Source organism: Protobothrops mucrosquamatus, unplaced genomic scaffold, assembly GCF_001527695.2.
Source record: "Protobothrops mucrosquamatus isolate PMUCROS unplaced genomic scaffold, P.Mucros_1.0 scaffold403, whole genome shotgun sequence".
NCBI lineage: Eukaryota > Metazoa > Chordata > Lepidosauria > Squamata > Viperidae > Protobothrops > Protobothrops mucrosquamatus.
In genome coordinates, this window is record NW_015386734.1 from 949,720 (window position 1) to 963,762 (window position 14,043).

The following is a 14,043-nucleotide window of genomic DNA, read 5'->3' on the forward strand; positions in this document are numbered from 1 at the left end:
GGATCCTTGTAATAAAAGCACTGACCACAAGGAAAATGGCCCTGAGAAGCAGCAAGTACTGCAATGACCATGTTGTGTAAACAAGAATTCCTTATACTCTGCAAGCACACAGAAAGCAACTTTTTCAATGTATTTTATTAATTGACTTACGCTTGCTACAAGTTCCAGCTCATATAGTATTTGCCATAGAGTGCCCTTGGCCTGAACTTTATGTGGACAAACAACTGGAGTTCTCAAAGCCAAAATTAGAGATGATTTGGGCACCATAACAAACACAAAATTGGAACCCGTCTAGGAAAAATAATTGCACTCATATTTAACTTTGGGGCAATAAAACCCTATTGAGCTGATATGACAGAGTTATATTTAAAAAATAACAAATAGATTTTAGTACTGAACAATCCTAACTACAGAAGGAAAACATTCAGTACCTTTTTATTTAAACATATTCCTCTTTAAAAGTTTGCCCTTGCAGCTCATTGGTCTCCTTTGCACTACAAAAAGCCACAACTGCTATCAACATCAGTCAGTTTTATAGAGAACACCAGTCAATTAAGCTCATGGACATTCCAGAAGTTAAAACAATCCTGTGCTTAATTTTGTGTATGTGGGAGTCTTTTTTTTATTCACAATAGAAGTAAATGCTTGGTACATGTTCTAAGAATGTTTGTGTTACTTGTAGATAACTGTTCTTGTACTTGTTACAGCAACATTCCTATCTTTAAAAGCTAAGTTCAGCAAGCAGATATCTTATTCCTTTTTTTATAAATGACTTGCATTTGTAACATGAGGCTATTCTGTTTTAGACCTTTACTGACTTATTTTGAATATATATGAAGAACACTGACCATTTTTAGAAATATTGTTATATATAAGTTGCAAGTCATTCTAGTGAAAAAGGAATACCCTTTTCAAAACATGTTGGGTCAAATAAAAACTTTTTTTTATTGCAACTTTGAATTCCTCACCCTCTCTTTTGTTTATCATCAGAGAAGCCAAGAAAAGACTATTGTTTGAAATAAAATCTTGGAAAGCTGTTTTGCATCCAGTATGATTTGATGAAATATAAGGTAGCATTTTATATTCTTATAGTTTCTCTATGGCAGGCAAAGCCTGAATAGAATGGCAAAGATGGATTGGAACTAGAACTAGACTGAATTGAGAATAAACTTAATAGCTTCTACTGATTGAGCTAAATAGCATATATGGAAAGTTAAAGGATCCAATACTTAGGTCCTGCCCAGATGAATGATCTTACTTTCTCAAGAATCATATTTAACAGTAAAGTAAGTCTTTTCTCCATACCTGAAAATAAGACTGGGTCTTTTTTTTTTTTTTTTTTTTGCCTCCAAAAGAGCAAAAGGTCTTATTTTCGGGGGATATCTTTTATACTCACCTCCGGTACCGACAGCCCCGCCCTGCTGGTCCACTTCTTCTGCAGCTGCATTCTGGCCTGCATTTTGCAGTCAGGCCTTTCTGGAAGGCCTCTGCAGCCGAGTACCGAGCTATGGATTCAATCATAGTTTGGTTCTTGGCTGCAGTGGCCTTCCAGAAAGGCCTCTGACTGCAAAATGCAGGCCTGGCTGCAGAAGACACCGCAATAGAAGGCCGGCAAGGAGAGGCCTGGCTGTGTGGTAAGTGAGTGCGGGGCACGTGGGGCAGCTCCACGCCCCCACCCCGGCTTGATTTTTAGGCATGTGCCTCGCCCCAAAACTAGGGCTCATTTTGGGAGTAGGTCTTATGGTATGTGCAACCGTAATATGCTCCAAAATTATATCATTCTGAAGCATGCCAAATACGTAAAGGTAGATCTTTCACTTGCCTTCACATTTAAGTCCTTGACGTACAAGCCCCCAGAGCATTTCTCCACAGTGGTCACAGAAGGCTGGTGCTCTGTAAGAATGGACAAACAAAGCATGTGGCCGAATCTGAAAGTCTTCAAAAGTTGCAGAAGCTGGTGAAATAAAAGAGAATTGAAGATTTTAAAAGATGGTGATTTAAGAGCTACATATATTTTATCACTGTTTATTGCTCATCTAAACAACTGAATACTTGAGTCATTCTGCCAAAAAAGTATACATTTGAAGACTTTTGTTAAACAGAAATATGAAAGTTTTAGGAGGATAGTAATAATGAGTGGAACATGCAGAACAGTTTACTTAGAGTTTCCAAAGTGGTCATCAAATCATTTCATGAGTTCTGCATCTATAGAAACCTTTTTAAAGATTATTTATTAAAAGCATTTTAGCTAAACATGCTCCTAAAGAATATTGTAAATATTATTACTTCCCTCAAATTTATAATCTAAAAGATATGGCAGCAAAAGAAAATGGAAGAGAAAGGTTTAAGAAATCCAGGACTCAGACTTAACAGGGAAGCTTTTTCTCAATCCAGTAACAAAGGCATGGCTCCTTGTCTTCCTACTTAGTTCCCGAAATTAAGAAAGAACAGAGAAATATATGTCCCAATGAAGATGGAAGGATTAATTCTTTATAGCTATTTAAGTTAGCAGGACTGGCCTAAGGGTTATTTTAATTTGGTTTTTAAAATTTTTTCGAATTTTCGGCCTTAGGATAATATTTCATTTTAATCAATTTTAAATTTTGTATTTTTGTATTTTTGTATTTGTTTTAAATGGCTGTAAGCCACCCTGAGTCCGCAGGGAGAAGGGCGTGGTAGAAATACAAGAAATAATAATAATAATAGCCAAAAAGGTGGGAAAAGCAGCATTTTATCCCTGACTGATATAAGGCAAATCCATCCACACAACACAAACTTGATAGCCTAATGGAATAAAAAATGTTTAGGTCAACCACTAAATGGAGGATAGTGTGAATAAATTGAAGGACTCAGAAATAATATATATGTTAGATGTCTTCTCAGAAAACAAATGCAAACTGGTTATCAACTAAGGTAACTTCATGGGTGTTAGTGAGTATCAGGTTTGTTCCCTGTTATTTGCAGTAGGTTGCCCTACCAGTATTGGTTGGGTGTGTGGTTTTCTCCTTGATAATTCCTTGATTAAAGTATTGGTTTTGTTTTGGTTTGGTTTAGATATTGGTTTGTGTGCTTCTGTGATGTATCAAATTTACCATACAGGGAATGCAGGTGACCCTCACTTACCTATCATTTGTTGAACAACCACTTGGAGACACAATGGCACTGAAAAAGGAGACTTACAATGGTCCTCACAGTTGCAACCATTACAGCATAAATACCATTTGCAATCTTCACGGCTGACTTCCATGTCCATGTGGAAACTAACTGCAAACTGCAGTCACGTGATGCTACACTTAATGACTCACAGTGATTCACTTAATGATTGGAAGTAACATGAGTTCGGTGTGGTACATGACATTTCACTTTATGACCCATTTACTGAGCAACAGAGTTGCCTGCCCCAATTGAGGTCAGTAAGTGACAACTATCTATGTACTCCAAATATGTTAAGGCAGTGGTGGCGAACCTATGGCATGCGTGCTGTCACCCCAGTCCCGCCTCCCCCCGCGGCCCCCTCCTCACCAGGAGCCCCCTTGGAGGAGAGTCACCCCCGGGCGTGGCCCGCACGGAGCAGTGCAGCCAAGGACATGGCAGCCAGGCATCAGGGACAAGACTCCGCCCTTGTGCCCCATAGCGTGCAGATAATGCTGCTGGGTGCGGGCGGAGGGCGTGGCTACCATGGCACTGCAGGACAGCCTGGGCAATCTGCTGCAGTAGGCCATGGAGGCGGCGTGTGGCCCTGCGGCTGGGCGGGGCAGGCAGGGGCGGAGCAGGCAGGGCAGGAGGCAGAGCAGGGGCCGGTTTTTGGGCACTCAGTCTCTAAAAGGTTCGCCATCACTGTGTTAAGGCATCGGAGATTCAAATTAAACTGTTCTGTTCATGATAGGCACACAATCCCATGTATGCTTACTCATAAGTAAACATAAATAGGAATAACTCCCAATACTGCAGCTTCTATTACTGTAACAATTTTATTATACAGCCTTCATCCTAATATTCAGTTGATGGGGAAATAACTGACATATATCTTATTAAAACCACTGTTTGTCCAGCAAGGCTCTCTGCAAATTAATTGTGGGATTATCACAACTCGTATCCTTGACATAAAATAAGAATGAGTAAACAGACTTGAGACTAAATCCAAACAAAAATGACAACTCAAAAAAAAAAGTTAAATCAATCAAACATGTTTCCTATTAATTTATCTCATTAGGTAGGGTGCGTAGTAAGCAGGGCTTCAAGATGAATCTAGTTTTTTTTTCAGCTGCAGCATGTGAAGACAAAAAAAATAAAAATAACAGTACATTGGAAGGCATGCAGAGTGATTCTTCCTCACAAATGAGCAATACACACCAGCATTAAAATGGGATGAAGACAAAATAATGCTTATGATATCTATAAATCAGCTTTTGTTACATTTAAAATAATTTGAGCATAAATGATAAAATAATCTGAGCACAAATGATGAATACACAAATTCATTTAGAAGTGAACTATGTGAACCAATAATCCATAAATATACCTGTAATGCAATTTTAATTGTCACAGGAGAAAAAAAAGTAGTACCACAGTCAGAGAAATTGCAGTGGAAACGTATCTATGAAATATTATTCCTTATAATCCAAGAGCAATTAAAAATCACAGAAAGATCAGGTTTTTTTATCTTAACTAGCCCTATATATTTTTGTAATGCAAACTATGCATTTGATAATTTAACCTAGCTTTATTTAACAAAAATGTAGTTCTAAAGTTTCTCAGCAATATTCCAGGGTGAATATTTAAAAGTAGTTTGTCCGTACTTGAATGTATGCTTTCAAGGGATATGCAAAGCTTTAAGGGGACTACTTTGATTCCCGAAAGCTTCCATCAAATCACTCCAGGGAAGCGCATTCATGAACATGGGGACATTTGTATATAGTAATGTCAGTAAGGCACAAGCCTGACCCTGTCACTGATGAAGGATCTCCCTCAGAGGGCCCAACCTTACCAGGTAGCTAAGGCCATGCCCAGAAAAGTCAACATTCAGAGGCAGCAAAACTACACTACCACACAAAGTTAAGTCAGGTATCCTAGAAAAGAAAATGGGAAAATTACCTTTTAAACAGCTTTTGAAAGGGTTTAGTATTCAGTTGGGATACAACTCATTGCATTAGTTCAGGATAATTTAGGTTCTTTGCTGGGCAATTCAAAGGTAGTCGTACTATCCTTCACATCCCTACCTGAAAAGAGGTGCAGATAGAATATTTTAAAAAACTAAAGAGGAAAAATGGGAAGACATCCAATGCCACAGTGCAGGGCCAATTTCATCTAACAAGTTCACTGCCCTAACTATTCTCATCCTACTCTTTCAAGAGATGAAGCAGTTGCAGGTGCTTTGATGCACAGCCTATGGATCTTTTTTTTTTTTTTTTTAAAGCATTTTATTCCTGAATTATAAATTTAAATAAGACCCTTCTTGAATCTCAAATCTCTAGTTTAAATCATACCAGTGTAATTCACACCAGCAGAATACTAATTCTATAAATGTATCCTCATTATCTAGGATTAAGCTTCACTAAGCTCTTTGAACCTGATTAGAAACATATATATAGGATTGCAGTGCAATTGTTTTTCCCGTTCATTTGAATGCTAAACTCCAGTAAATCACTTCTTTTCCTTGAACATTTTTATTTGTTTTACCTTCGGCCTGTGGATAAAATATAAACCTTAAAAACCTTACCAATACTCCACTATAGTGGGTTATTGAGTAATTTGTTTAATTAACATATGCCCCACAATAATTCTTTGGAAGGGCTTATGCCACTGAATCTATATACTACTAAACATTTCAGGTTTGTTTGTAACCTTAAATTGGGTGAAAATGGAAAGTGCAGGACAACAATTATTTAACTAAGGAAATCCAAATATGTTAACTTACAGAATGCTGGAACCCGTGATTCCCATGGGAATGAAATCTGGGACAGTTGTTGCCACTTCAATACCACTGTGTTACTGCTGTTCAGTGCCACCACTGCACTGCCATGGTCAACTGCAGTCAGATTATTCTCATTTTCAACATTTCCTGACAGCTTCCCAAAAGTTGATAGGGAAGCCAGAAGGCACTAATATGATGCTCCTTTCCACCTTCCTACTAGCAAAATTAGTGCTTGGGGGAGTAAGTTAATGGGAATCTGGTAGGGAAGGTCACAAGTAAGTTTTCCCCACCTGTGCAATTTCTGCCATTTCTTCTATGCTTGCACTGCATCAATTATGTGTACATTCCTTCATTCCCTCCCCCAATCAGCAGCAACTACTTACCTGCCTGCTGGAAAGGGAAAATGGAAGGAGGGAGGAACTGGACTGCTCCAGGCACGTACTTCCCCCCTCCCCAAGCAATCCCTTCTAGGATCTCTGCATCTCTCCAAAGTGTACAACTCAGGAACAAGCAGCAAAACACTGCACTCATTAGCAAAGTATGACAACAGTTGTGTATATTCAGCAGAGAAAGGAGCTAAGCTACATTGAAACATTATTCTCTTGCTACAAGCAACTCCAGCATCTGGCTTATATACCATGCCATGACTCATGATATCCAGTTATTTACACTCTGGCTTGCCCCGTAAATCATCTGCTTGTCTTTGGACTGCTGACTTGGAATTCACATTTCTCACCTAAGTCCTTATCTATATCTGACTGCTGTTTTCTGCTGCCTTGCTGTTAGAACTTGCAGAAGCAATTCTTCTTTAGGAGCTGTGTCTGGCTCCTGAAGGGGTTCTAGGAAAGCCAGGACATCAAATTCCATTTCATTCTTTAGGTAAGGAAATATGTCTGAAATGATGATCCAACAGATCATGGGCAGTCTAATTTTATCTAAAGAGGGAGCATATCATGAATCCTTATTTGAGAAATAATTTTATTACTTTATTGACTGAAAGCCATTATATTTCTTATGCCATTTTCCTCTATCAAAGTCCCTGTCTGAAAAGAGGTGAACTGAAATCAGCCTTGAATTAAGATCATTTTCAATGCAAACTTGCCAAATGTAACTCACCCACCCTGTTTCTTCTTGTTTCTCTGTGATTTGGTTGATTCATAATATTTTGTTCTGTTCCAAAGTAAATGGTAAGACATATTGTTCCTACAGATGTAAGATCTAGGTGCTCTTAAGTAAATCAGGAGCTCTATAAAATTTTGAAAGCAATATGTCATCATAAAATATGAGAGGGACAGGACATTTTAAAGAAAATAAAAAATGTAAGTTGTAAGTATTCTTGCATATGAAATAATTCTGGAGATCTAAGCACTCCCTGACAACAAAAATATTTTTTCTTTTTTCTCTTGCTGGCAATATCCTCTATATCTATAATGTGCTAATTCCTTGCTCATATCACAATAACAATCCATTTCAGTTGGCCTCATTGGAATGTGCATCCTAATTAATCACAGCCATCAACCATTATGGCTAAGTTCAGAAATATCAACTGATGATGAATAATCATGAATAAATGAAGTTTGCCACAACTGGCTGTCAGACTTGCAGTAAGATTCCTAGCTTGTCATCCTCCACAGTCTATCAAATCTAGTTAAACTGCTATGTCAGAATCCAAAATATACTAAGAACTTTCAACTGGACACATCAATTGTTTTCACATGACACAATGAACCACAAACCAACAAAATATAGTTTATAGCCTATCAGGTTGTATATAGTTTGTAGCCTGTGGTTCAGAACATGTGAAATTAGAAAAAATATGATAATTTGAAGAGACTATATTTAAATTGATCATCAAAAAGCATGCTATATAAACATAGGTATCATAAAAAGACTGATTACATCACATTGAATTTGATTTTTTTAATGTGCTATACAATAAATATACTTTCCACTTTGGTATAATGGTTTTTTTAAAATTTCTGCAAAACAAACTATTTTCTACCAAGAAATAAAAGAATATCATCTAATTACCTGCCAGTCTATCTTTGATTCATAGAAGTTTGACATAAGTATGAATCACAAACTGACACAGAGATAGAATTAATAAAATGATCTTTTTAAAACTGTCAGCATACACATGCCTTATATTCGAGTCAAAATGTGAATTTGGGTGGATAATTTCTTATTTTTTCTTCCATATAATAATCAATGCTACATTTTCTCCATATAAGAACGATTACTACTGTACATTCTTGGCAGTATATGGAAGAATGGGGTTTTTTTAAAACGAGATGCATAGAAAAATAACCAATTTGTTAGACATCACAGAATAACATCATAGGAAAGCTTATAAAAAGTAATCCTGTATATGATTTGTTGTACAGTGACCTATACATAGGTTGTAAATGGTATGCTTACTAACCCTAAAAAACTACCAAATTACTATTTTCCATTTCTAATCTGAGATTAGATTTGCTCATTAGAGGGATATAGTTTGAACAGTTTAGATTTTTAAGCTTACTTCTAGGCAGTTACTAGTGCAATGTTATTTCCTATGGTCCAATCTAGTGCTCAGATGCAGAAAAGGACTAAAAAAAAATCATATTCCATCATTGGGTTAAAAAAAAGAGCCCCTATTGGAATTGTGTGCAAAACCTCAATAACTCCTTGTAACCAGTTTCTCTTCTTAAAAAAAATGCCTGTATGAAATATCTCATTTTCTCTCTGATTACATTAAGTTGATATGCAATGATTCCCATGTGTCTTCAAGGATAAATCTGTAAAATGTAATTTTATATTGAATCAGTGCTGGTATAAAATTTAATATTTCAGATAAAACTATTATATAATAGTTTTCATTTCTTCCAATTATGTGATGCTGTGAATTTCACTGGCAGGTGGCATCTATCTGACTTTTTAAAAAAGTTTTAATCTATTAATGCCTGAAGGAACAAACTTGTGAAAATATCTCCAGCATTCTACTTTTTTACATTATATAAGAAACCTGTAATTTTACATGCCAGGGAAGACATCATCTCAAATTGAATGCCTATTCAGATTTAGAGACCATCGTTTTAAATGTACTTTTCCTTTCTGAACAAAAAAGAACAGATGTATGAAGAAACACATGAGTTCTGATCCAGCTTTACTAAAATGTGCTACTAAATATAGAGCATGCTATTCTTTGTCTCTTCAAAAAGAAGAAGATGCTTATCCCTGTGGGATCTGTCAAATTCAGGATATAAAAATCTTTCACATAGTAGAATGTTTGGTAGGGAAAGAAAAGATAACCTCTATATCAAAATATGGATATTTTAAAATAACATATTTTCATATTATTTGAATGTCTTAATGTCGTTACATCACATTCTATATCATTAACACAAATAGAACCAACTTTCCTAAATTTATAGCTTAAATTTCCCCAGACAATATGCTCAAAAATGACTAAGGGAAAGAAAAAAATATATAGGCAAATGGCTTATCTAGATTTTGACTACATTTCATTACATTGCAAACAATTACACTCAAAATACAATAATAAACAGATTTATCTGGAAATAACTCAACTAAGCTCAAATAAACTTATGGAGCAGATATTGTAAAACTGGCTATAGTACAATCATATATTGTGTATCAATTAAACTCTTGACTTGTGCAAATTATGAGAGAAAGGTAATTAGAATTTTACTTCTCATGTGGTTCTACAGCAAGACATTGTCCTTGGCATCCAAACATTTAATCATCTGGCAATACTTATCACATCATTTGGTTGAAGAACAATTAAGCAACCTTCTTCAGCTAACTCTCTGTCCTAGCATAAAGCCCACAATGGTCCCCTATTAGATTTAGCATTTTAGTCATGATTGTTGGTGAATTTTCCTCATCATATCAATATTCATTAATTTACAATCTTCATATGACTCACCTAATAATAATTTAATAATTTATTAAACCTGCATCACACCCAACTCCCAATGACTCTGGGTAGCTTACAGCCCTCAAAGAAATTGCAATAAAATCAACCAAAGATAAAAAATGGCAAGCATGGCAGACAGATGAAATGAAGCAAGGGGTCTCATAACCCCTTGTCAAATGTCTAGGTGAAGAGCCAGGTCTTCACGACTCTTCTAAATAACACAGAATCAGAGTCATCTAAATGCTGGGAGAACTGAGGGCAAGGATTGTTACACAGAATGTGCACTTTTAGGACCTTGTTTAATCAGAAACCCAATATGCACCAATCTTGCAGGATGAATTGAATTGACCTGGCAGATATATGAGAGATAAGCAGTCTCTCAGATAACTAGGCCTAGGCCATGTCGATTTTATAGGTAACAACCACTAAGGTGAAGGTATGACATAGGCATACTGAGGCATACCCATTGCTGCTCATGCCACTGCATTCGGAACCAATTGAAGTTTCTAGGTGGTCTTTAAGAGCATGTTGCTATATACATTTATATGAAAAGGTTATTTCTGGATATTTAGCTTCTAATTCTAATTTTAAAAGAAATGATCTTTTCTTATAGAAAGAATTGAAATCAAATTGGCTAAATGTTTTCCATTATTAGAAATGTTGGTTGCTACATGCAATCACCTCTTTCTAAATTATTCTTTTCTTTTTAACATGGCCGTGCATTTGTTACAGTACATTTCAAATAAATATTTCCAACTTAGGATTTATATTCTTACTTGTTCTTACACTGCAGGAAAGGGCAGAATACCACCTACGTGCCCTCTTTTATCCCCCACATAATTAGTAGTCATTGAATATATATTTAAAGTTTTTAGGAAAAAAGAATACAAATAAGTATTTTACCTGATAAGACAACTTCAACCAGATCACCCTCCTGGATATCAACAGCTGACTTCACCAGCTGGAGTATATTTTCAGTAGTTGGGTCATGACGAAAAAGCAGGATTTTATCATACATCCCATAGAAGCCACATTCAGGAAACTGTAAATGGATAGTATGAGACTTTATCTCAATTATAAATAGTATTTAAATATTATATTTTTATTAATTATTAGTTTTAACCTAGAAAAATCAAAAGTAATACAATCATTAGTTGAGATGCTCATAATGAAGTATCTCTTTCCATAAAGCTGAAAATATAATTTCTACAGTTTTCAGATAGACATTTTAGACAGCACAATTCCTATATATTTATCATGAAAATATACTCTTAAATATTTTTTTTTAAAAAAACGTGAAAGCACTTTCTTAACCACATATATTCCTCATAAAATCCAGAAGTATTTTCTATCTCAGATACAGGTCGTTCAGTCTCAGTAGATCCAACAAGTCATTTCAATGTGAAATAAAACTATGATATATATGAAGCTGTAATCCCAAAGATGCTTTTTCACAGGAAACTGGACTTCCTTGTTTTTCTTTTTTTGTTTTTTCTTTCTCTGAGCTGAAGAAGCTTCTTGGATGAGAAGCGAAACATCTTCAAAGAAAAAGAAGAAAATCCAGTTGCCTCTTAAAAAAGCATCTTTGGAAACAACTATGACCTGGATGACTGAGAATTTCCATAGACAAGAAGCTATAATATTTTGTCAGACAATAGATCCATCTATTTCTTGACAGCCCTTCTCAATTATTTATCTTAAATATTACAGAATGCATTAAAAGTCACATAAATTTTATTTGCACAGTACAACTTGTCCTTTCTTTTCCTCTTCTCCACCCTGTATTTTCCAGTACTTCTCAAATCTGCTATGGTAGCATTCTGGATCACTCCTAGTAGCACTGAACCATGTTTCCCTTCCATGTACAATCACATCTGCAGAGTCCACCTAATTTTGGCAGATACAAATTGATGGAAAAATAATACAGTCCTTGAAGGATGTTGTTCAATCATTTGTCACTGAGTTTCTTGCCAGCTTAAGAAGTTGTAACATAAAATAGTTAATCATGAGTAAAGGATGGCAATTAAGGAGAAGAATACGTTTGTTGAGTAAAGATGGTTATTTGTTAATTTCATCCCTTTTATTCTACTTTCCCTATTTCAGCTAAATGAGCTGACGCTCATACTTTTATGCCAAATAAACTTCTAGAAGCTGTTTTGTGTTTCTTCCATAATTTTTCAAAAAATAAATGATAGGTCTTAAAGATTATGGGGATACTTCCCTATACAGACCAAAAGAATAATAATATGCTAAACTGGCAACTTGTCCAGAGCCAGTTGTATTATGGTAATAATTGTCCTCTGGCAGAAATAGAGTGAACAGATGCAAAGGGAAGAGCTTTCCCTTGTAGTAATTTTTTTCTTCCCAGTTATCTATGGGGCTTCATCCTAAATCCATAAAGTGGTAAATGAACTTCCCATGCCAAAACAGATATCTTAAATGTTCATAGTATAACATATGATCTTGAATTTATCCCCAAAAGATATCTGTCAAGAAATCTTTGCATCAAAACATTTGTTTAATAAACAAATAAATTTTTTTCCAATTATTCTACATCAAGAACCTGGTAACATCTAGCCCCAAGTGTCTTAATTCTCCCACAATCCCAAATTGCTCTACGTCATACAATATTAGAAAATAAATCAATGATTTTGGCATTCATAAAATTGTGTGAACCATGAAAAGTCTGAATATCAAAAAATATGACAATCCTCTGTGATTTTTGTCATTTAATTCTTTTAAAAATATATAATTTATTTTTTGGGACTATAGGTACTATTTTGCTAAGATTTAATCTAAAAATAGATTTGTCAAAACTTTGTCCTTGAACACAATTTACTCTGCACTCCATGAATGGAGTCTATAAGCCTAGTCCTGAGGGAAAATATTTTAGAATCATGACAAAAAGAGGGTTCATGATTGGTCTAATAATAAATTAAACACTTTAAAAGCTAATTAGTAAATGACAGAAGATAATAAACACCCTTTAGATTTGATATTGTACATGTATCTCTATCAAATTTATATGGCTGCCCATGTGATAGAAAGTGACTCTGGGCAACATACAACACTCCTGAAAGAACAATCTATGGGGATTTTCAATCAACCAGGTCATGGTTGTCCCAAAGGTGCTTTTTCCAAAAGGCAACTGGACTTTTTTAAAAAAAAAAACACGTTTCACTTCTCATCCAAGAAGCTTCTGAACTGAAGAAGCTTCTTTGTTGAGAAACAAAACATTTTCAAAGGGGGGAAAAAGAAAAAAAAAGTCCAGTTGCTTTTTGGAAAAAGCTCCTGAAAAAAACAGTAAATTAACAACACTGAAACAGATTCCAGTAAGAACTGTAAGATTTATTTCCAAGTAAATAGGCCTGGGGTTCAAGGGTTTTTTTTTAATCATCACACAATCAAACAATAATGCATAGATATGCACACATAAATGTATTTACGAACAGTGGCTCAAAGATATAAAGTGCATTTTGTGAACCTCCGGTCATCAAAATTGAAATACTGTCTATGTTGACTCCATTATAATATTATATACACAGATTTGATTTCTAAAAATATTAACTTTCAACTTTCAATGGAGTATATTTTAGCATGGAATTATACAATGAAGGTTTTTCAAAAAGCAACTGAGAACTTACATGGAGAACTCCCCCCAAGTCAAAATGAGACATGATTTCATAGTTTTTGTTTTCTTATCCACTGTGTATTACTTAGAGTGTAAATGGCCCCTCATTTTGCGTGCATATAGAAACTACATCTCCCTTCTGTAAGAAGACAGGAAGGCTTTACAAAATTTGTTCTCTCTTTTAGGATAAGTGATCAGTTCTTTTCCTGCAGAAGAACAACAGGATTTCCCATCGTTACAATTTTATATGGCATTGCTGGGATTTCAGCGATAGTATTCTATACTGCATTCCACCACTCATTTTTACTGTTCAGCTGGCCTTACAAATTTTCTGTACCTCTCCTTTTTCCACCTACCTTAGCTTATTAGTTCCCTGCTGATTTCATTCAGTTTTCTAAAGTTAATTACTCTCACTGAATTCTGCTGTTGCCCTGTTTTCATGAAAGCTTCATAATTCTCTTCATTCTTCATACTTTGATGGTATAGTACTTTCTTTGTTTTAAGGGTCTCCCCCCCCACACATAAATTTTAAATTCTCTGTTGATTGGTTCTTTTCCTTTCAATTTTCTTCTTCCCTTG

General features: G+C 35.3%; 1 protein-coding gene across 1 annotated transcript in view; it reads right to left on the minus strand.

Annotated features, from left to right (window-relative positions):
• Positions 1-10,875, minus strand: part of PRKD1 (protein kinase D1) — a 42,302-nt gene extending 31,427 nt beyond the window's left edge. The window contains exons 1-2 of the mRNA XM_015816138.2: positions 10,737-10,875; positions 1,823-1,954 (exon numbers count right to left, since the gene is read on the minus strand). Coding sequence (XP_015671624.2) covers positions 1,823-1,954; positions 10,737-10,851 — 247 coding nt within the window. The 5' untranslated portion in view covers positions 10,852-10,875. The remainder of the gene's footprint in view (positions 1-1,822; positions 1,955-10,736) is intronic.
• Positions 10,876-14,043: the final 3,168 nt, after the last annotated feature.